This window comes from Harpegnathos saltator, unplaced genomic scaffold (assembly GCF_003227715.2).
Source record: "Harpegnathos saltator strain DR-91 unplaced genomic scaffold, Hsal_v8.6 scaffold436, whole genome shotgun sequence".
In the NCBI taxonomy this organism is placed as follows: domain Eukaryota; kingdom Metazoa; phylum Arthropoda; class Insecta; order Hymenoptera; family Formicidae; genus Harpegnathos; species Harpegnathos saltator.
In genome coordinates this window covers 261,710-286,023 of record NW_020230246.1, presented here as the reverse complement: position 1 = coordinate 286,023, position 24,314 = coordinate 261,710, and the positions used below count along the sequence as shown (strand labels likewise).

The 24,314-nt window shown below is 35.4% G+C and overlaps 2 protein-coding genes across 3 annotated transcripts; one reads left to right on the top strand and one right to left on the bottom strand.

Moving 5' to 3' along the window:
- Positions 1-7,429: 7,429 nt before the first annotated feature.
- cGlr1 (cGAS-like receptor 1) lies at positions 7,430-20,030 on the top strand. 2 transcript variants are annotated; one of them, XM_025301658.1, is made up of 11 exons: positions 7,430-7,545; positions 15,637-15,774; positions 15,953-16,123; positions 16,209-16,294; positions 16,371-16,503; positions 17,887-18,027; positions 18,110-18,283; positions 18,367-18,483; positions 18,548-18,743; positions 19,051-19,152; positions 19,861-20,030. In XM_025301658.1, exons 1-11 carry the CDS (start codon positions 7,471-7,473, stop codon positions 19,887-19,889), a joined length of 1,362 nt encoding a protein of 453 aa, XP_025157443.1. In that variant the 5' UTR covers positions 7,430-7,470; the 3' UTR covers positions 19,890-20,030. The 2 variants fall into 2 exon arrangements, with proteins under 2 accessions (XP_025157443.1, XP_011140285.1); XM_011141983.3 differs by lacking the exon at positions 7,430-7,545 and adding an exon at positions 14,185-14,427.
- Positions 19,664-22,157, bottom strand: LOC105183689 (uncharacterized). Its single transcript, XM_011141985.3, has 4 exons — positions 21,890-22,157; positions 20,806-21,111; positions 20,531-20,697; positions 19,664-20,450 (listed from the first exon to the last, which is right to left on the bottom strand). Exons 2-4 carry the CDS (start codon positions 21,029-21,031, stop codon positions 19,857-19,859), a joined length of 987 nt encoding a protein of 328 aa, XP_011140287.1. The 5' UTR covers positions 21,032-21,111; positions 21,890-22,157; the 3' UTR covers positions 19,664-19,856.
- Positions 22,158-24,314: the final 2,157 nt, after the last annotated feature.

The following is a 24,314-nucleotide window of genomic DNA, read 5'->3' as shown; positions in this document are numbered from 1 at the left end:
AAACGCAGAAAATCATGGGTAAATCCCGGCGAATCATCCAAATCGGTCGCAAAACCCTGTTACGTCCTGGAGGAGGAACGCAACTTGACGCTTGGTTTCGCAAGCTCCGACGTACTTGCAAGTCTGCGGTGCAGATCAAAGATCAGAATGACCCCTTTATCTGGCGCGGACGTACGTTGGTGGTCCTTTATTGAGGTCAAGGAACTGAATCCTTTTACCTGGGATAGGACTGTGAGCGACAGTTGAGGGAAGGGAGAATTTTTGGTTGAGAATAATTAGTTGGAAAACGTGATTGGCTTACAATTACAAATAACTCGTTTATTTGATAATTAGACAGAAGTTCACAATGAAATAAAATTTGTAAGCTTTTATAATGTGTACGTATACATGTGTGGTTAACAATCGCGCTCAGAACAATAATTCTCGATTATTCAGAACAATATTCCGATAGAGGAAGATCTAGTGACAGAGAGGCACGAGGTGAGGGGGAAGATCGCAATGATGACACTTCTGAGGGAGAGGGAGAACGAATAGGTATGAGGCCACAGAGTAGGGCCGCGTGGAAGCCACGCGTACCCCCTCGTAGAGGTGAGGTTGGAAAGGAAGGTAACGGGGATGGGCTCCAAGGTAGAGGAGAGCCTGTGGCAGACCAGTCATCTACGGAACTCAGGAATGTTGGAGAGTAAGAGATAGGAGGAGTTACGGGGGGAGAATCGGGAAGGAACAGGAGAAGAGAGCGTGCAGATCTTAAAACATTTGATTCGTTATAACGGATAACGTAATCTGGACAATCTTGTAATACAAATTCTAAAGAGGCGACCTCAAAATCCTCGCGGTTTGTACAATTTTCCGTGGTAGTTATATCTGACTGTGATTGAGCCACTGAAATCGGATTTCGCAATTAAGGAGACATGCCAAGAGGGCTATGGAAAGGAAGGAAAAGGAAAGAAAAACGAGAAAAGAAAAATAAGAGAAGAGGGTAGATAGTGAGAGGAAAAACAATAGATGAGAAAACAAAAAAGGTTTTCTATTGCCGTATGCTGGTTTTCTTAGGGTGAAGAGTAATAGCCTGGAGTCGGCCTCGACTTTGGGTCCAGATATCGTAGGATGACAGCCTTGGGTTCTGGACGGCGTCCGTATTTTCAACGTTGGTGTGACGAGTGATTATAGTTGGTGATAATAGTGAGTCAAGCGAGCCAATTTATGGAGAAGCGAACGAGTGAAAAGATGTAACTCGGTATACGCACTGGACACTAAGAGGTTTAAGAGGAGCTTCTTTCTTGGCTGCTGGCTTGGCGAGAAGTGGCTGAGACTTTTGACTTTTCTCAAAAAGTCAGCTCGGTTGAGGGAGTGGGATCTAATTTTTTATTCCCAAATATGGTCATAGGACTGTGCTTCGAATGTTTTTTAGAGGTCGAGTCAAGAGCATAAGATAAACTTTTTTTTTTAGGAGACAGGGAGCATGTGGCAATAAAAGGATTTAGATAGTTTACAAAACATGGCAGCTATCTTAAGAGGGAGATATCGATATTTTTTAAGTAGGATGTCGCGGTATTGTTAGCGTAGACTAAGCGCGTGGGAACCAAGATCGGAGTTGGTTTGGAGTTTGTTAATATGTCCGGAGCATTGGAATTTTCAAAGATTCTAGGGTCATTGCGTCGTGTGATAACATATAATAAATAATAATAATAATAAATTCAATTTTCCTTGCTTATAAAAGAGGTCTAGAATGCGCGAAGTCTGCTGGACGTAACAACCCAATTGCTTCGGAAAGAAAGTTCTTCTCTGCATTTGGTGGGATATCAAGGGCATGCTTTATTATGAGTTGTTGGAACCGGGTGAAACAGTTACTGCGGACTGCTACTAACGTCAATTAATCTGCTTGAGTCAAGAATTAGAACGAAAATGCCCGTATACTGGCAAAGAAGAACGTCCAATGAAATTGTTGCATGATAACGCCAGGCCACACATTGCTTCCAATACAAAAGACACCATAATGAGTCTTGGCTGGGACGTCTTGCAGCACCCGGCGTATTCACCAGACATTGCTCCATCCGATTATCACTTGTTCCGGTCGATGCAATACGCCTTGTCGGATATGCACTTCCAATCAGTGGATGAGATCCGAAAATGACTTGACGACTTTATCGTGTCCAAAGACGTAACATTTTTCCGAGATGGAATTCATCAGCTGCCTGAAAGATGGCTTAAAGTCATAGAAAGCAACGACTAATACTTTGATTGAACAATTTAATTTACTTTCTTTTAAAATATGGTAAACCTTGAATGTAGCTGAAAAAATTGGATTATTCATTTGTACACCTAATATATTTTCGATTTAGATTGAAGTTTTTTTTAGAAATATTAAAAGATATTGACTGAGTCAAGCTAGAGATTTTAATTTTTCTTTAAAAAAAACGGTCATAATTACGTTGACTCTTATTCCATCTATTTTTTTAATGTGAAGTGAAAGTATTAATTTAATTTCTCGGTGAATTGTTTTTATCTCAGGTAATAAGCGGTCAAATTCATGTGAGATGCAAAAAATCATAAACAGACCATATTAAACATCAATCATTAAAAGGTCTTAAAAAGAGCTACAAGAATATGCAATAAAAAATAGGGGGTTCTATAAAAAAAAATTAATTTCTATATGATCTTGGCACGTACACTCAAGTCACACCAACGCCATCATTTTATGTTCCTTTTGAAATCATAAAACATATGAAACATTTTTTTATACAACTGGGTTTTCGAAAAAAAATCATTGCCATCACTTAAAATGACTCACCCTATATGTGTATAAAATTTTAAACACCCTTATTTTATTTTACTTATATTTGTCATACGATGGAAATCCGCTCACTTAACACACAAACGTAAATGAATAAGTTGAGCCGTTAAAGTCATGTTCGGCATGCATTCTGACTATAGTTTTTTACTTCGAAATCGCTTAGGCGCAATATGTGCAATTTTTCTCATGTGAATAACAGTTATAGCTCATGTTATATATAAAAATGGATACAATGGAATGCAATGGATGTGATTTATCTCAATATTTCTGTTCCTTTATAAGAAATCTGACTCACTAATTTGAATTATGGTGCGTACATAAATAGTATTGAAACATACGAGAACCATTATTAGCTTATTAAAGGAGCAGTATATAGTTAATTTTTAATTTATAAATTCAACTCTCTAATCAAGAGGCACGGTAGTGCCTCGCGCTAAATTCAAGCGCAATGAAATTGCGCCCGAACGGCGCGAGGCACACCGTGCCTATTATACGCGAAACTGCGAGTTGAAACGAGGTGAAATATTCATATCTCAGCAATGGCTGAACCGATCGACGTTTTTTAGTCCCAATCGACTCAGCCTTAAAAAATAGGAAGAAAAGTGTCCTATTGTTTTTTGTGTACGTTGTCTCCAAGTATATATAGGGTCTGGGAAAAAGTTCGTGGCGTCTTTTTAGTAAAATTCAACTGGTTTCCTTATAGTGTGAAAATGAATTTATTTAAACGAAATATGCTCCATTATTATCGACAATGTTTCGCCATTTTTCGGGTAGAGCCATGATGCCATCGGTGAAGAACTTCTGTGGTTTCTGGTTGAAAAACTGAATCAAGTGGTTTTCACAGGCTTCTTTTGAAACCAGCTTAATTCCATTGAGAGAGTTCTGCTCAAATCAGAACAAGTGATAGTCAGAGGGTGCTATGTCAGGATTATACGGTGGATGTATCAAAACTTTCCAACCAAACTCTCGCAATTTTTGACGGGTCATCAAAGAAGTGTATGGTCTGGCGTTGTCATGATGGAAGACAACACCTTTCCTATTATTCAATTCGGGCCGTTTTCTTTCAATTGCCTGGCGTAATCTCTCTAGTTGTCCACAGTAGAGTTGAGAATCAATGGTCTGATCAACTGGAAGTAGCTCATGGTGGACGATTCCCTTCCAGTCCCACCACACACACAGCATTACCTTTTTCGGCGTCAATCCTGGCTTCGCGAACGCTTGTGACGGCTCACCATCCCTTATCCACAATCTTTTACGCTTCTGATTATCGTACGCGATCCATTTTTCATCACCGGTTATGACACGTTTCAGAAATGGTTCGATTTCATTGCGTTTCAGCTGCGCATCGCAGATGTTAATTCGGTCTATCATGTTTTCGCGCTCAACTCATGAGGAACCCATACATCGAACTTCTTTTTGTAGCCAGCTTTGTATAAATGGTTCAAAACAGTTTTGTGGTCAATGCCTAGCTCCAATATCGACACTGCTGATATGCTTATCTTGCTAGACTTTTTCAAAATTTTATTAGCTTTTTCAGTGATTGGACGACCAGAGCGTGACTCATCTTTCACATCAAAATTACCAGAACGAAAGCGAGCGAACCATTTGCGCGCAGTAGATATTGATAAAGTACCTTCACCGTACACAACACAAATTTTTTCACAAGCCTGCGCAGTGTTCTTCCCTTTGTCGTAAAAATATTGCAAAATATAGCGCAATTTTTCATTACTTTTCTCCATTTTCAAACGCAAACAACTTTCCAACCACTGCACCAATTCCGATGTTTATACACTCAAAGTAACGCTCGAAGTGTTACCTTTCCAACGAGCATTTAGTGGTGTCGCAGCGAACTGCTTTTCCTGAGTTATTTGCAATTGACGCCATCTATTGGGAAAAACGCCACGAACTTTTTCCCAGACCCAATATATTTTAAGACAAAGTCCAAATTACGGAAAATTACGATTCAGTAAGAAAGTAAGAATAAGAAAGAAACGCTAGACAGCCGAGGAGAGGGGATTTGTGCATCTCGTTTTTCCGACACCAGAGGTGTTACGAGCGCGCTGAAGAAGCAAAAAGCAGCGAGTGCGAGTGAGCAAGCGATAGAGAGTAAGAGAGAGAAGAATATTGCTAGAATACAGGAGATGAAAATATGTGACAGAGAGAAAGAGAGCGAGAGCGAGAGCGAGCGAGAGCGAGAGCGAGCGAGAGAACGAGAGCGAGAGCGAGAGAGAGAGAGAGAGAGAGAGAACGGGAGAGAGAACGGGAGAGAGCGGGAGAGAGAACGGGAGAGAAAACGGGAGAGAAAACGGGAGAAAGAACGGGAGCGAGAGCGAGAGAGAGGGAGCGAGAGAGAGAGAGAGAGAGAGAGAGAGAGAGAGCGAGAGAGAGAGAGCGAGAGAGAGAGAGCGAGAGAGAGAGAGAGAGAGGGAGAACGAGAGAGAGAGAGAGCGAGTGAGAGAGAGAGAGAGAGAGAGCGAGAGAGAGAAAGCGAGAGAGAAGGAGAGAGCGAGAGAGAGAGAGCGCGACAGAGAGAGAGAGAGAGAGAGGGGGGGGAGAGGGAGAGAGGGGGGGAGAGAGAGAGAGAGAGAGAGAGAGAGAGAGAGAGAGAGAGAGAGAGAGAGAGAGAGAGAGAGAGAGAGAGAGAGAGAGAGAGAGAGAGCGAGAGGGAGAGCGAGAGGGAGAGCGAGAGCGAGAGCGAGAGCGAGAGAGAGAGAGAGAGAGAGAGAGAGAGAGAGAGAGAGAGAGAGAGAGAGAGAGAGAGAGAGAGAGAGAGAGAGAGAGAGAGAGAGAGGGAGAGAGAGAGAGAGAGGGAGAGAGAGAGAGAGAGAGAGAGAGAGAGAGAGAGAGAGAGAGAGAGAGAGAGAGAGGAGCGAGAGAGAGAGAGAATGAGAGGGAGGGTGGGAACAGGCGAGAAAGAGAACGGGCGAGAAGGGTGAAAGAGAGAGGCATAAAAAGATGAGAATGTTGGTATGCGTTGGTATATTATGGCGCACGTCATTTGATTGACGATCAGCTGATGCTGAGCAGACGATATAATGAGCTATGCCATCGAAAAATCAATACCGGTGTTTATTGACTCGTCGTCCAGGGTGATCGCCCCTTCAATTATAAGGACCGCTTCATGCAATTTATAAGTGATGCAGGTATTAAGCGATTTAGCTGGATAATTAACAAGTAAGTATAAATTAATAACATTTATATATTAATGATGTATGTACGTGACGTATATATAAAATTACAAGTAAAACTTATACAAGCGCAACATGTATTGTGTTATTTTTAGAAATTTCAAATTCAAATTTTTTTTTTAAAGGTATATATATTTATATAACAAGTTTTTACAAGTAAAACTTAAAGATAATACATAAGATTGTACAAGTAAAACTTATATAAAACTTACCTTTTTAAACAAAAAGGTAAAAAATATGGTGCCAAGCGCAACACGTATTGTGTTATTTTTAGAAGTATCAAACTCAAATTATTTTTTTTACTGTGTATATGTGTACATAAGTTTTATAAGTTTTATAAGTTATATAAGTTTTATAAGTAAAACTTATATAACTATACTATACTATACTATACTATACTATAATAAAACTCTGCAACACTCTTCTACTGTACAAAAGAAGTGATATATTAGAACAGTAGCGCCAACTGAGAAACCTAACATATATATATGATTATTGTATACTTAACTTAATATTTTTAGAAATTTCAAATTCAAATTATTTTCTTTTTTAAGATATATATTATGTACATAACATAAGTTTTTAAAATATATGTACATAAACTTTTAAAAGTAAAAATTATATCGTGTTACAAAAATTTAACACGTTTGTTAATAGTGATAATTGATCGGCAATCAAATGACGTGCATCATAACATACCAACGCATGCCAACATTCTCACGTTTTTATGCCTCTCTCTTTCACCCCTCTCGCCCGTTCTCTTTCTCGCCTGTTCGCACCCTCCCTCTCATTCTCTCTCTCTCTCTCTCTCTCTCTCTCTCTCTCTCTCTCTCTCTCTCTCTCTCTCTCTCTCTCTCGCTCTCTCGCTCTCTCGCTCTCTCGCTCTCTCTCTTGCTCTCGCTCTCTTTCTCTTTGTCACACATTTTCATCTCCTGTATTCTAGCAATATTCTTCTCTCTCTTACTCTCTATCGCTTGCTCACTCGCACTCGCTGCTCTTTACTTCTTCAGCGCGCTCGTAACGCCTCTGGTGTCGGAAAAACGAGATGCACAAATTCTCTCTCCTCGGCTGTCTAGCGTTTCTTTCTTATTCTTACTTTCTTACTGAATTGTAATTTTTCGTAATTTGGACTTTGTCTTAAAATATATATACTTGGAGACAACGTACACAAAAACACTAGGACACTTTTCTTCCTATTTTTTAAGGCTGAATCGATTGGGACTAAAAAAACGTCGATCGGTTCAGCCATTGCTGAGCTTATGAATATCTCACCTCGTTCCAACTCGCAGTTTCGCGTATATAATAGGCACGGTGTGCCTCGCGCCGTTCGGGCGCAACTTTGTTGTGCTTGAACTTGATGCGAAGCACTACCGTGCCTCTTGATGTCTGTTTATACTCGTATGTAACCCAACATTCATCGAGTGATCATCGCTCGCGCCGGCACACCGCCTGAACGGAAAGCTCAGCAAAATCGACTCCGCGCTTAACATGTTAACTAAGTTATCGCTATTGAAAGATATGCAGAAAACTGTGCTAAAATTTAGTGGCCCGTTTTTTTTACGGGTGAGTATATATAACATATAAATTTTTACAAGTAAAACTTATCTAACTACAAAAAAGATGTAATATAAAGAATATAAAACTTACTTTTTAAACAAAAAGATAAAAAAGGCCCAAGTACACGCGCAACACGTATTGTTTTATTTTTAGAAATCTCAAACTCAAATTATTTTTATTCAAAATATACAGGGTGCCCCATTTTAATGTCCCAAATTACTCTTCAGTATTGAAGTTTCAAGGAAAATGAACTAGATAAAAGTTGTAGGGATTTAAGTGAGCTAGCTTATGATGACCTTGACTTTGATCTTGACCTTCATTTTCAAAGTCATTTGAAGGTCAACTTGCGTTTTTTAAATGGGAACCTTTATTTTTTATTACACTGTTTTTTCTACTAGTTAATTTGAACAATTTTTGTCTAAAACATTTTTTCATTTGTCTAATCTTTTTTGAGATATTTGAGGAAAACTTGATAACTTTTTCAATATTTAACTTATGATATTTCGCTAACTATTTGTCGGAAGAAAAAGTGGTACTGCGCTTTCTTGCTTTATTTAGTCTCAAGAATATATTGTTACAATAGCGCCTTGACTTTTATTAACTTATTGATTTTTGGAAATTTCAAAATCATCAAATTAACAAAAATCAGGGCGCTATTGTAACAATATATTCTTGAGACTAAATAAAGCAAGAAAGTCTAGTGACACTTTTTCTTCCGACAAATAATTAGCGAGATATCGTAAGTTAATTATTGAAAAAATTATCAAGTTTTCCTCAAATATCTCAAAAAAGACTAGACAAATGAAAAAATGTTTTTAGACAAAAGTTGTTCAAATTAACTAGTAGAAAAAACAGTGTAATAAAAAATAAGGATTCTCATTTAAAAAACGCAAGTTGGCCTTCAAATGACCTTGAAAATAGAGATCAAGGTCAAAGTCAAGGTCATCATAAGGTAGCTCACTTAAATCCTTACAACTTTTATTCAAATCAGTTTCCTTGAAACTCCAATACTGAAGAGTTATTTGAGGTGGGACATTAAAATGGGACACCCTGTATATGTATGTAACATAAATTTTTACAAGTAAAACTTATAGCTATGTAAAACTATACAAAAAACACTGTTCTGCTGTACAAAAGAAGTGATGTATTAAAACAGTAGCGCCAACTGAGAAACCTGTATACGCCATATACAGTGGCGTGCAAAAGTTTCGAGCCATAGTGTCTTTTTAAGATACATGACAATATATTGATTTGCTCTAAAAATTAATTATATAAAATAGTTGACATAACATTCTTGCAAATAATAGTACAGTTATAAAATTTTGAAATTATATAGTTTCTAATTATTTAGTCATATAATATTTACATGTGTTCAAAAGTATTGAGCCGTATTCTTATTGTGATTTTATGAGCCCGGTTTATTTACTTTTCTTATGAAACCCCTTCGTAAATATTTGCTTTAACTAAGTTTCAGTCTATTGTCTACCGCAATGCTGAAACATACAAACCTTCAGTTACGCAAAGCCGTAATTAATCTTTCTCAACAAGGAAAGGTTTCTCGCAAAATTGCTAATTGCTTATTAATTGATAAAAATACTGTAAATAGGATTATTGCTAAATATAAGTTGACAAACTCTCTAGCTGATAAACCACGAAACAGTAGACCTTGCTAAACTACAAAGCGCGTCAATAAAATGATTAAAAGAAAGTCGATAGCAGATGTTAGAAAAACTGCCATGGATATTTCTCGAGAAATACGAGAAGAAAATCTTGCTGATATTAGTCGAAGTACAATATCTCGACGTCTAAAGGAAGTAGACCTTTTAAGACGTGCTGATATAAAAAAACCATTAATTAATGCAAAAAATAAGAAAGCTCGATTAGATTTTGCAAGGAAATTTAAATATTGGACTGAAGTTGATTGGCGAAAAGTACTTTTGTCTGACGAGTCAAAGTTTCAGTTATTCGGAAGTGACGATAGAAGGTATATACGATGTCCAACAGGCACAAGATATAACTCAAGATAACAAATTCCTACCGTAAACATGGTGGAGGTAACGTGATGGTTTGGAGATCATTTTCTTATAATGGAGTTGGTCCATTGGTTGAGATCACGGGTACTATGGACGCTATAATGTATCGAGATATATTGACACAGCATATACTATCATATGAAACTCGAAACATGCCACGTGGTTGGATTTTCCAACAAGACACGATCCCAAACATTCATCAAAACTGATAAAAGAATTTTTCACCGTGAAAAAAATGCGAGTTCTTAACTGGCCCTCGCAATCGCTGGACTTGAATTCTATTGAGCATTTGTGGCAAGAACTCAAACTACGTATAGGAAATAAGAAACACTTCAATAAAACTAAATTGTGGCAAGATTTGCAAACTCAATGGCAAAATTTACCTCAAAATCGCATTTCTAATTTAATAGCATCAATGCCTCGCCGTTGTGCTGCAGTGATTGCTTCTAAAGGCATGGCAACAAAGTATTAAGTTTAAAAAAACGTTGACATTTTCTGTTATTATTTTTCAATAATATATTTTTCTTACGCATAAGAAAACTTTTTGCGCAATACTTTTACACTGTTTGTAATAAGACATTGTGTAAAAATAAAGTATTCAAAATTATTAAGAATTTTTAAAGTTTATATAATTGTAGGACAAATAAATACATTTTGTTTATATATATGTGTAAAGTTTTTAGAGCTCATTATGAAATAAATATATAATAATAATTGTGTGGCTCAAAAGTTTTGCACGCCACTGTAAATATATATATATATATGATTACAGTATACTTAATTCTGTATTCAAGATAAGCGACAATGTTTGCGCTTGTAGTATTGTGCATCGTACCGCGCCTGAGCGTGTACCTTTAGGTAATGTAATTCATTATTTCCGTTATACAAGTAATAAGTTTGTACAAGTAAAACTTATACCTTTAATAACAAATTCTTCTGTTGAGTACTATAAATAAAACTCTACAAAACTGTTCCACAAAAAAAGTGATATAACAAAACAGTAGCACCAAATGAAGAACTCTACTCAACATCAACTCTGCAAATGAGAGCGATTTGCAATCTGAAGATAAATGTACCCAAAACTCCTAATGACACACAGCCCGGTACTTCGGAAACAGTGTTTTTTCATTATTTACTAGAACACTGAGTTATATGGTTATTTTATTTGTTATTATAATAAATTAGTTGCACAATGCAATAAAAAATATTTAATGCAAAATATCTTGGCGCGGCTGCACCAAAAACTAACGATAAATTTGTGATGCATGCGAGCTATTAATATATTTTATTTCATATGTTCATCGTGTAATATGAAACATATATCACACTATTCGTCGTCAGTCTGTCATCAAAACATTCCTCTAATATTAAAATATCTAAAACTCATACAATAATAAAATATAAACCATTTCTTTAGAAATACAGTCTAATGTAAAATACTCTTAAAATAGGTATGTCAAGATAATATTCGAATGTATCGAATAATATAACATATTTATTGAAATTAACTTGAATGTATCGATATATTATACTTATAGCGCGGTATTGAATAGTTTTATTTGAACTTCAAGTTCCATATAAGTGTAAAATATATAAAATAAATATATAAAATATATAAAATAAAATTACATACATATATTGTACATATTTACTTGAGAAAAATACATACTTGAGAAAAAAATAATTTAAATTTGGTATACATGTATCTCTTGAAAAAAATAATTTAAGTTTGAGATTTCTAAAAATAACACAATACGTGTTGCGCGTGTATACTTGGCTTATTGTTAGTGTATATAATACTTAGCACCTTTTTTTACTTTTTTTATGTTACGTATTGCGCCACAGTATGTGGTGACGCCTGTTACTTGATTGATGGTCAGCAGAATGATCTGATGAGCTGCGCTATCGAAAAATCAATAGCGGTCCTTAAAATTAAATAGCGATCTCCCTGGACGATGAGTTAATAAGCACCAGTATTGATTTTTCGATAGCATAGCTGATCAAATCATCCCAGCTGATCAGCAATGAAATGACGGACGTCACCACGTACCGTGACGTATAACAGTATTCTCACCTTATTATCTTTAGAGATTTTTAACTCTAACTCGAACGTCTCTTTAGTCGCAACAGCAAAGTGTGATCTGATGTTGTCGTGAAGCAGAATGAGTTTGCGTCGATTGCAGTTATATTTGAAGGAGCTGTTTTCTTCCTAACTTAGATCGACGCTACAATTGTTGACTATAGCGATCTCCTATGACTGTTTATCCTCTGGTAGTAATAGTTTATAGTAAGTAAGAGTATAGTAATACTCTTTCTTGGTCCCATCAGATACGCGAGAGAACTTTATGATCGTAGATGTTTTATCGTGAACGTCGATGTTTGGCCGGGACCATAAATTTTTGCGTTTTGGATTGTCAAATTAGATTCGCCACAAAAAATTTTTCTTTTATGCCTGGCAAGCAATGACCTGGTAACCCGGTTTGCAATCTGTAGAGAGTTCATGAAAAAGCTGTTTTCCTTCCTTTTGGAGTCTTCTCATCGCTCTCAAATGGCGGAATACTATGAATCGTCAACTTCCAGCTACCCTGCAAGCTCTTTTAATATTTGGATCAAACTTTTGTTGTGCAATCTCCCATTACCATTATTCAAATAACATAATAGCGTTACCGCTATTAACGAAAAAAAGTATAACCTTATTACAAGTCGTCTACTAAAGAAGAGTAACTTGCAACAATGTTACAAATAATACGTTATTTCGCAATCTTGCAATTAATTAATAAAATCAAAGAGCATCCGGGGACTGATTATCGTTGATTATCGATGATTTCAGACTCAGCACTTCGCAGCTATGTGCTGATCATATAAAATATTTGATACGGGTCGCTGCTGCCTTGGCAGAAAGGCGCGATACTGTAGAAGCGGTTATGCTGGACACGTCATGATCGGCAGACTCTACGAACTGCTAACCGAAGACGCGAAATACGCTTTGCTGGACGATCTCGCTGATCTAGATGCATTTACCTTCGATACTCCTACCTTGCACTGGCTTGCGGCAAAAGTGAGGGGTTCCCGTCCGGAACAATCAATGTATAAATTTGACGACCTACCAAAGGCCTTTTCGGACCTGCAGGAACATCCTACCATACGCAATTGGAAATATCTTGTGAGCGAGCGAGAAAGAAAGAGAGACGATGTCTTATATAAAAATCTCAAAAATTACCGTATTATATAAACTTAAAAAAAAAAAGTTTTGAGCAAGTTTCTCTGTATATGATAGATGTAGCGTCTATCAGCGATCGATATAGCGATAATAGAGATATCAATGACGCCATGACTAAAATGTGGAGTTTTGTGGCAGACGCGATTACCGAATGCGAAGGCAGGCAGCTCGACCTATTGTCCGATTTTGTGGTTACCCTGTTCGACGGCATTTGCTTCGATAATCTTCGGGACGACGTGCTTGATTCGGCAATTTTATGAAATCAGATAAATGGTGTCAGAAACATTAGCTTTTGTTAGTTAGATGCTTGTATCTACTGCGTTGCTTGTGCTATTTTAGGTCCTGATGTCCATTGCGGTCGCGTGCACTTGCATGCTACCTCGAGTGAAAATCAAACTCTGCCAGTATTTGCGACGGAGTGTCGAGAATCTCGCTCGTTGCGAGGATTCAGATGTGTCCGCTTTAACGAAACTGTTCAGTCGGTTGTTGAAAAATGAAAATCCCTGGGTACGCCAGGAAACTCTGAAGCCCTTTGAACGCATAGGAAATGCGTGCTCAAAGCAACTTGTTGTCAAACTAGCGAAAGGTCTGGCCAAGATACCCACCGTCAGCAATATCACGCAGGCGTATTTATCTTGCACGCCGCACTACGTGCTCGAAGGTTTTCCGAATGCGTGCGACTATCTCGGGCATATCTGACATATCTGAAGCATATATCTGAAGCAACCCAAGGTCACTGCGAGCACATGTGCTACAAACACGAAACAAGCGATACATGCGATGAAGCATGGGGTATTACCTTTATTTATAGAAATGCTGATGTGACTAATAGATAATTTTACTAGAAATCAGAAAGAGAGGAGAAAATCCCAAGACTGGAGAAGGAAAACTCGCAAAATATCGCGCCGGTGTTGATACAATTAGCTAAGGAAGCAGAGAAAATGTACGGGCTAATAGAGGCTTTAGAAGGACAAGCTAATGTCAGCAAAACAGTCTGTAGAAAACTGATAACTGTTCTGGAAAAAATTCTAAACACTTCTAAGTAAAATTTCACAGAAACGGCTCTGACTTCGTTGAAGTGATAAATTTAGAAACATTGTCCTAACGATAAAAATATTTTATCGCAAGAAGAAATGATAGTAATAATTTAAAGAACAGAAATAAACACACGTAAAAATATCGGCAATAAACAGAGAAATAAAGAGAAAAATGATTGATAAATAAATAGAAAAATATAAAGTAATGATTTAATTTTTATAAAACTTTCCTGACCGTGTGTAAGTATATGTTTATACGTACGTGCGCGCACACAGTATTTTATACATGTATGTGTGTGTCGTATACGAGTATCTATGTGTATTAACGTTATATCATTTATTAATGTTATCTAAATTTCAATGTCCGTTGTCGATAATGAGATTAACAACATTGATTAACGACATTTATAAAAGAAGCCAAACGCGCTGTAGAATGCAGTCTAGTGCGAACCAGTTTCATGTATCTATCTGCATTGCAACTTCTTAGTCGATATTAATAGATAAAAGTATAACGTTCCCACTTCCGGTTTGGACGCGAAGCATATATTCGTTCATTAATAATACGTATTTACAGTCAATTCTTAGGCTTATCTATTTGGTAAGTACAATGATATCGTGCCATTTCTATAAACAAGCATATAGGGTGTCCTAATTTAAAGGACCCACTCAAATATCTCAGAAATACTGCGTTAAATCGAAAAATGCTTAAAACAAAAGTTGTTTAGCTTGAAGGGGGACATAGGACAGCGATAGCATTTTGTTTATAGATGGCTCCATTTTCAAGACATTTACTGATTATCAATTTTCTTAAATGAAAATCCAAATTTTTTATTATATCATCTTTTTTTTTTTAAACCTAAAAATAGCGTATTTGCATACATATGTATATATATGTGTATATATATATATATATATATATATATCAGAGCTGAGTAAATTAATTGTTTTTCAAAGTAAACTTGAAGTCAACTAAGTGTAACTAAATTTATAGCCTATAAAATTATTAAAAGTTACATAAAAAAAAATAATTCCATTAAGATTAAATAAGATTTAATATCTTATTAAAGGTAAAAATTATTTGTGTAAAACAGTATATACATATATTTTTTTTGCAAAATTAACTTTTCAATCTTAATTTAAAGTTGAAATAATGGAGTTTTTTTACAAGAAAATACCGACTATTTAATCCAGAATTCTATATTACATGGGCTGAAAAGTCTTTGGCCTGACATATAAATGGCGCCACAAACTAAAAATCCTTATATTTCCTATAGAGTACCAACCTTAACTTAGATGCTGTAAAAATTTCATGATATTTCGTTGACTCGTGTACAAGTTATAGCTTTCGAAGTGACGTTACCTCTGAATTTATCTTTACTATGGAAAAAAGTGAATTTCGTGTTTTGATTAAACATTGCTTCCTGATGGGAAAAAACACTGTTGAAGCAAAGACATGGTGCAATGCAGCTCGTGTATTTTATTATTACTTATTTTGTAATTACGCTATATAATATATTTTTTATAATATGTAGAAAATACATATTCTTTGAGAGTTGTAATTAATTCAAATGCTTTTCATTTCGTGACGGAACGGAGTTGCATCAGGTAATACTGGTCTGTTCCTCAATAGCACTGTTGAATTAATGCAATAAATTAAAATGAGACAACTATATTTTTTTGCACTCTTTCTTATTGCATTAGTTCAGCAGTGCAGCTATAAAGAACAAACCCACTGATACACTTCATATTATCTTAAATGTAGCAATAATATATAAATAACGTATAAAGATTCGAAATATTTTGAAAGTTTAATAGTATGGACTCAAACGATAGAGAGAAAATTAGAAGATATCTTGTTAACGATGAGATATTCAAGAAGATAAACAAACAAATTATAACTTTGGAAATTAAGGATGTAAAAGATACAAACGAACGCTTAGGCAAGGTATTTATATTGTACAAATTTTTATTTCATTAAGAAGCTCATGGGTGCGTTCCGATATTTATTACCAGCACTGAAAATCTATAGTATACGTGACACAAGCTATGTATTTTCAATACTGGCAGTGAATATCGAAACGCAGCCCATATGTGCACTCGTATAATCATTATATATATTGCAGATAATTGAAAAGTTAATAGAAATGATGAAAGAGCAAAACCCATTATTTAACATGACATATAAAAGAATTGCATATACTGGTAGTTTTTATAAAAAGACGAAGATTGGATTTCCTGATGAGTTTGATTTAAATTTAATAATCCAATTACCCATAAAAAAAGATGATATGATGGTAATAGCAATGCACTTCTAATGGGAATTTTCTGATAGAAATGCTGTGTTTTTAATCAATAATTAGTAGTTACATATTATTGCAGCTTAGTACAGATTTATCAGGTTATATTAAAATACGCACAAAAACTTACGAAAATAATAATTTAAAAATGGATGCAAAAGCATGCAGGTATAACTTGTATTATAATACAAAATTATTCTCTAAGTCTAGAAAATGAGAAAAAAATTATTTACTTTTTCTTTAGTGTTATGAAGTCTTTTATTGATAAGAATCAGTACCTGGACCAAGAGAAATTTCGTAGATGGATTGAAGGTATCTTGAATAAAGTAGCTTCTACCACCAATGAAAATAATGACATCAAAATTAATAATTATATTGTTAGTATAATGTACCATAATAGATGTTTGGTAAAAATATTGGGTCTGGGAAAAAGTTCGTGGCGCTTTTCTCGATAGATGGCGTCAATTGCAAATAACTCAGGAAAAACAGATCGCAGCGACACCACTAAACGCTCGTTGGAAAGGTAACACTTCGAGCGCTACTTTGAGTGTATAAACATCGAAATTGGTGCAGTGGTTGGGAAATTGTTTGCATTTGAAAATGGAGAAAAGTAATGAAAAATTGCGCTATATTTTGTAATATTATTACGACAAAGAGAAGAACGCTGCGCAGGCTTGTGAAAAAATTTGTGCTGTGTACAGTAAAGGTACTTTATCAAAATCTGCTGCGCGGAAATGGTTCGCTCGCTTTCGTTCTGATAATTTTGATGTGAAAGATGAGTCACGCTCTGGTCGTCCAATCACTGAAAAAGCTGATGAAATTCTTGAAAAAGTCCAGCAAGATAAGCATATCAGCAGTGTCGATATTGGAGCTAGGCATTGACCACAAAACTGTTTTGAACCATTTATACAAAGCTGGCTACAAAAAGAAGCTCGATGTATGGGTTCCTCGTGAGTTGAGCGCGAAAAACATGATAGACCGAATTAACATCTGCGATGCGCAGCTGAAACGCAATGAAATCGAACCATTTCTGAAACGTGTCATAACTGGTGATGAAAAATGGATCACGTACGACAATCGGAAGCGTAAAAGATTGTGGATAAGGGATGGTGAGCCGTCACAAGCGTTCGCGAAGCCAAGATTGACGCCGAAAAAGGTAATGCTGTGTGTGGTGGGACTGGAAGGGAATCGTCCATCATGAGCTACTTCCAGTTGATCAGACCATTGATTCTCAACTCTACTGTGGACAACTAGAGAGATTACGCCAGGCAATTGAAAGAAAACGGCCCGAATTGAATAATAGGAAAGGTGTTGTCTTCCATCATGACAACGCCAGACCACACACTTCTTTGACGACCCGTCAAAAATTGCAAGAGCTTGGTTGGGAAGTTTTGATGCATCCACCGTATAGTCCAGACATAGCACCCTCTGACTATAACTTGTTCCGATCTGTGCAGAACTCTCTCAATGGAATTAAGCTGGTTTCAAAAGAAGCCTGTGAAAACCACTTGATTCAGTTTTTCAACCAGAAATCACAGAAGTTCTTCACCGATGGCATCATGACTCTACCCGAAAAATGGCGAAACATTGTCGATAATAATGGAGCATATTTCGTTTAAATAAATTCATTTTCACACTATAAGAAAACCAGTTGAATTTTACTAAAAAAACGCCACGAACTTTTTCCCAGATCCAATATATATCATTCAAAATTGAAACAAAAATACATAAATTTCTATTTATCTCTAAACATTTTTTAGATAAGAGTAAGAAAATCGGGCCCAGCATTTACGTTATCATTCCATTCTGGAAAATATCTAATTAATATCGATTTGGTTCCTGTCTTAGCATTTTCAAGTCGTGATCTTCCACCACCATACTCTAAACATCGTGCGCTACAAGTGCGTATCATAATATTGAACATAGTACACAGTTATATAAAAGAAATTTTATTTACGCATACTCATTGCCATTGTTTCGTAGAATAGCGATAAAGATGTCTACCTAGTTCCTAAACCGTTAAGCAGTAAAAACATCCCCTCCCATGCAAAATCAAAACCAAATCGTTATTGGCGATTAAGTTTTTATGACTTTGAAAAAGATATGCTCCAGACGGAGAAATATAGACAAGTTAAACCCATAATACGCCAGTTAAAGGTATAACAATATATTACGAAATCATAAACATCGATTAATTTGAAGCTTATTTTATTTCGTACTAATAGTAGTTACGTTCGTAGAAATTCAGAGAAACTCAGAATTGGAAAAGTATTGCCAGCTATTACATTGAAACATTATGTTTCCACCATTTAGAAAGATTTGAAACCAGAGAATCGCATACTTCTTTGTTGTTCACGGTAATGTTTTTAACATTGAAGAAGGGCCCTCTTTTACTGAATAATGAAACAATAATATTTGCAGATGTTAGAAAACCTTCATAAAGCTTTCGAGATCGGTTGTATAAAACATTATTGGGTCAAAAATATAAATTTACTGGAAAATATAGAAAAAGATGAAATGATGAATATGAAACGTAGATTGTACAATATCATAAAAGACATCAGGAAGCAGATAATAGAGCAACCGAACGATTTATATATAATAGCTAGATACACTTGTAAGTATCTATGATATTTCGTGCAGAAAAAGTAAAACAACGTACGGTCATGGAACAGTTCTCATCACAGAAAGGTTCTTTATAATTTTTTGTAAGAGTTTGGAACGTATTTGTTTTGTTCAATAGAAAGATTTGTTTTCTAATAGAAGTATTCTTCCATTGAATGAAACGAATACGGTCAGAGATTTATATTAAAAATTACGAACAACCTTACTGTTTGCAAACACATCCAGATGGTATTAGTTACATAAAAAAAATTTCTAGCCTAGATATAACATTCCAAATTCTACTTGAATTTTTGTTACAGTAAATTCGGCTGAATTGGATAAAATAGCGCGCCCGTATCCAACATATGAATCAAAATCAGAATCAGATCTAGAACAAGAACTAAAATCACAGCTAGAAACTGGTAAGTGGTGGAGATATAAATTATTTTGGAGGAAAAAAATGAATTAATTAAAAAAAATGAATTTATGTCTACTTCTTCAACTTTTAATTATATAAGTTCTGGAATTTTTATATATTAAAGCTTTAAAATCTTATTGTAATGAAATATTAATTTCATTTTTCAAGCATTGAAAAAGAAGCATAAAATATTGGTCAAAGTTGTTTCAAAATATACACTTATATATTTATTGCATATCACTTAAAACGTTTATAAATTTTAAAATTTGGACACTGTAATTGTGGACACTGCAGAAATAGATATTCAAATATACATACATTACATCCATAAAAAATATATATGCATATATATTTATTTATAAATTCTTTGACTTCTGACTTAGAATGTCATGTTAAAAAACAGATAGATGCTACATTTTAATTAGTAAGTGTTCATTTATTTTACTTTTACTATATAAAAGTATCTTAATCAACAAAATAAAATTCAAATATTTTCTAACTATGTTAAACTAAAATTTAACTAAGTTATACGGATCATAAAAATATTGTTAAAATACATAACTCACATCTATAATCAGTTAACAACACTTGCAATTTCATGCATTTTGTATCTTAAATAGATACAAAAATAACAATTATACTGCATTATCTATCTTTTGACATTTTTGTGATTTGTCTATAATTGATTAAAAAGTTTGCTATGTGTTTTCAGTGGGTGAATGGAGTTGCATTATTATCTGACCACGTAAGAAAGTAATCAGCGATCTGAGTTACGCAACGGAGCATCGCAAGACAATCGGCTTCAGCAGAATGTGCATCTTCAAAACTTGAGTTGAACATATGTTCATAAATACTGGCAAGTTTGAAATTGAGGGGATTCCTTTTGCATTCAAAGTTTAATCTCCTTCTATAATTATTCTTTTTGAATGGACGATCTTGCGATATTTTCGTTATCTGACTTGTCGGTGTTTTCTCATTTTCTTGTTTTTTGCAGTTTTGCACACTATTATCGACAATGTTATGCTCCTCACTTACATCATGTTTACTGTTAACAACTTTAATAAATCTTTCTTCATAAGGAAGCCTTTGCAAAGATGTTGTAGCTACATTTCGGTTTACAGTCTTTTTCTCCATCATCACAGAGTCTAATACTGCATATAAAGACTCATCATATCCATCATCAAGCAATGTATCAATTTCTCTCTCATATACATTTGACTTAGTATTGTTTACTATTTCTCTATTGAAGTAGTCCTTGAACATCTTAATTGTATCGATACATAAAATTGTGTCATCAAGAACCTTTGATAGAAGAAAACTAAACATTACTTAATGAAAAAATAACAAAAAATATTATATCATAGTTATTGAATATTAATTACCTTATTTATACATTTTAACTCTGATAAAAGTACTGGAAAATCAAATTTATCACCATTATGTGCTACAAAACAAATTGGTGGTCTAAGACGATTCAGAAAGGCCACTATTAATTCATAAATTTCAAATTCAAAAGGCTTCAGTAGCTCCATATCATCATTATATAGTTCTGTGTAAACAAATAAACATATAATATATCAATTCTCTACTGATTTCATATATATATATATATATATATATATAAGTATAGGTATACATGTATGTAGCAGGAACTCACTTGTCATATATTGTATTCTCGTTGGTATAGTTTTCTGTGGATTAATTGGAAGTATTAATTTATGTAAGATCCTTGGCAAGGAATTCTGTTCGTTATGACGTATTGACTCTCTGGCAACAGCAACCAAAGCCATTTCTGTAATTTTAGGTGCAACAGTTCCTTCAAATATACCAGTTGTCTCCAAGTCAAAGAATACAAATGATCGAATCTTTACTTCCATTTCCATATTAACTCCTTTAGAGATATATCAGTCTTTTTGTTATCTTTTTGTTATTTTTAATATCCAAGAATTATGATAAATATCCTCTAAAAATTATATGCATTAATTACAACAAATGATAGATTATTCAAATATTATATAGAATATCTGATGCAACATATATATCTATTCATACACATATAAGATTCATTAATTAATATAAATGAAGTCTCCTACCATTTTGCAAATAATCATGATAAAGTTGAAATGTTAACTAAAAACAATTTTATCATTAATATGCATAATACAATCTAATATAAGCAAGCTCTGTAGGATGGTTTAGAAAAACATATTTTAAGCATGTTTATTATCTCCCAGCAACAATAAATATCAACTAATAGCAAAAGTAATGTTGCAGTAAACAGCATGATCTAATATCACCTATGTGATCTTCGACTATAAGTTTATATTTGTTTTTGCAAGACCAGAAAACACAAATCCAACAAATATTTTTGTAGACTATACTCCAGATTCTGAATTACCATGACATTCTCATATCTATGACATTACTCATATCTATGGTATTCATCCACTGATTTTCTTTAATTATTAATCTGAATAATTATTATGGTTGATTGCAAAATAGTGAAGGATTTCTTTTCAATTGCTTAATGTAACAAGTTCTATCTGCACATATGTGTGCGTACATATATATATATATATATATATTACATCAAATACCCTGCATATAAAATAATTCATCTTATATTTATGAAAGATTCTTCAAAATAAATGTTATATTATCAAAATCAATATTTACTGAATCAAAAAGTTAATTTTATTCTTATACATAATATTCTTATAATAAAATTTAAAATGAAATACCTAAGTTTCACTTGATCAATTTTGTGCAATAATAAAGATAAACATTTATATAGATAAAGTCATAAAATTCATTCTGCAAGATCACAGCACTTTTACAATTTGTAGGTTACTGAAAATGCAACAAAACACTGGATGTCTTGTATACACTATTGCAATATGACGCAATAAATAAAGATAATGAGGGGCACGCTATACTAACGCATTATTCTATCCTTGCTATATATCTAACAAACGACAAAAATAGAATAACACGTTATAACGTCTCTCTCGAACGTACTCAACGCAATTTAATCTAGAACCTAACTTTAAAATCTTTGAATATAACCAGAGAGAAACCTGAGAGCCTTCAGCGAAGGTTCAGAAATTTTTATGAATTCGACGCGCCCCCTGAGAAAATAGATGTCAACTACGTCGATGTCGCTCGGTAACGAGGTGTGTCTATGATAGTTTGGTTCATATCTGAGCTACTACACAGAATATAGTAAAAATTATATACAGGGTGGGCTATTTTTATCCGTCCATGGGAATATCTCCTCAGGTAGGGACGATAGCGAAAAATGCCTCAGACAAAAGTTATAGGATAAGCAGGGGGACACCTAGCGGTGACCTTGACTTTGACCTTTATGTGAAAGGTCAAAGTCATTTTGAAGCCAAACTGATTTTTTAAAATAGAAACTCCTATTTCAGACTACGGAAATGGAAAGTACGAAAAATTTCACGTCCAAATAGGTAACTCATGACTGTGGTCAAAATGACCTTTAGGGGTTGTTTCAAGGACAAACGCGTAATATTAATCAATTCACTCAAGTAACTAGTAATGTTCCCGTCGGGTTCAGCCGATGGCGTTCGCGCGGAATCGCACAACGCTGTGCGCGAAAGGCGCCAGTACGTGATCTGAATCGCTATAGGAATAGGAGTGCAGAGAAGCCGAGCGAGTATGACGACACACAAAATAAGTTTATTCTATTGTACAACGAAATAGCCGTACACGGCGGCGAACAATCGAGCGATCAAGCGGCGCTCGCGGACGCGACGTTCGCTGACGGCGCACGAAAGATAGATATGATGGCTAATCGGGCAATGCTAGCCACGCAAAGTAACGCACTTTAAACGCGTTGAGTGCTTGTGGTATCGGTGGGTACGATCGAGCGTCGGAAAGTGACGTGCGTCCCAGGCGCGAAGAACAGAGAGCGACTTTACGAAATCGTAACCGAGTGCAACGATGTAGCCACGACGAAGTAAGCACCGATCGTGCGAACAGAGGACGAGTGAAGATCGCGTTCGCTTGTTGCAATCGAAAATAAAACACCGCTCGGTAGAAAGCCCAAATGCGCAGAGAGAGTGATGAAATTTCAGTCTCAATTATATCCTTTTTCAGCTCGAGCTGGCAGATAAGGATTGGCTGCAATCCGTTGGCCGTAACACACCGTGATCGCATGCTCGGGGTCTGCCCGACATACACGGCGAATACACGGGAATAAACATTGTTTTGATCGTTCCTCGCCGGGGATCCCGTGGCCCAACGTTCGGCGACGAGATCTCCGCTAGCCGAGCACGCATGGATCACGCGCAAGCTTCGTGAGGTCGAAGCTAGAAGAATATTTAGATTCTTCTAGAAAACCGTTGTGCACACTATGACCCCGAACAGGTAAGCTAAGCGAGATAGTGAAAAATGTTTCAGACAAATATAGTATTTGGAAGTGGACGTCAGGTCACGACCTTGAACTTAACTTTGAGGTAATTTCAAAGTCAAAGTGAATTTTTAATTGAAATTAGTTAACAAGATTATTAATAACTTGACTCCTACTTTTAGCGTTATCCAGGAACAACGACGTGAACGTAGTAGGGGGTATGTTCCCTTTGGGGTGCTTGATTCGCGTGAGTCCCCTTGCCTCTCACGGTTCGGGGTGCTTGATTCACAAAAGGAAAAACAAGTTAAAGTGTCAAACAATTAAAGTGTAAAAAAATAAATAAAGACGACTTGATTTTTTCAATATTGTTATTTGACCCTCTTATTTGGACTCGGATTTCTGAAAAGTATTTACTTTAATTATAAAAACCTGTTTTTTGCTTAGTTATCCTTTTTTCCTTTTTTATACCTTTTTTATACTCTTTTCCATTTTTATTCATTTAACCCTTTTATTATCCGCCTGATTATCCGCCAGAGGAAAAAGTTGCCATGTTGTTAATTCTTGATGAATATCAAGGCAATTACCGTCAAGCAGCTACTCTTTATCGAGAACGATATCCAGAAGGACGATATCCAAGCCACAGCACGATTAGAGACATTCACTTAAGAGCTCAACAAGGTCACTTAGTGCGACATCGACAAAAGCAAAACCGGAACGAGAACGACGTGCGTGTGGTGATAGTTTTGGCTATGGTTCACTTGAATCATCAGATCAGTAGTCGTCAGATTGAAAGG

What these genes read in the sequence shown, in the direction of transcription:
- cGlr1 (XM_025301658.1), top strand. Translation starts at nt 7,471, where the DNA reads ATGTTAACTAAGTTATCGCTATTGAAAGATATGCAGAAAACTGTGCTA. An exon ending in CAAACGAACGCTTAGGCAAG is followed by an intron (nt 15,775 to 15,952) that starts GTATTTATATTG and finishes TATATATTGCAG; the next exon opens with ATAATTGAAAAGTTAATAGA. An exon ending in AAAATCACAGCTAGAAACTG is followed by an intron (nt 19,153 to 19,860) that starts GTAAGTGGTGGA and finishes ATGTGTTTTCAG; the next exon opens with TGGGTGAATGGAGTTGCATT.
- LOC105183689 (XM_011141985.3), bottom strand. Translation starts at nt 21,031, where the DNA reads ATGGAAATGGAAGTAAAGATTCGATCATTTGTATTCTTTGACTTGGAG. An exon ending in GAGAATACAATATATGACAA is followed by an intron (nt 20,698 to 20,805) that starts GTGAGTTCCTGC and finishes TTGTTTACACAG; the next exon opens with AACTATATAATGATGATATG. An exon ending in AGTTAAAATGTATAAATAAG is followed by an intron (nt 20,451 to 20,530) that starts GTAATTAATATT and finishes CTTCTATCAAAG; the next exon opens with GTTCTTGATGACACAATTTT.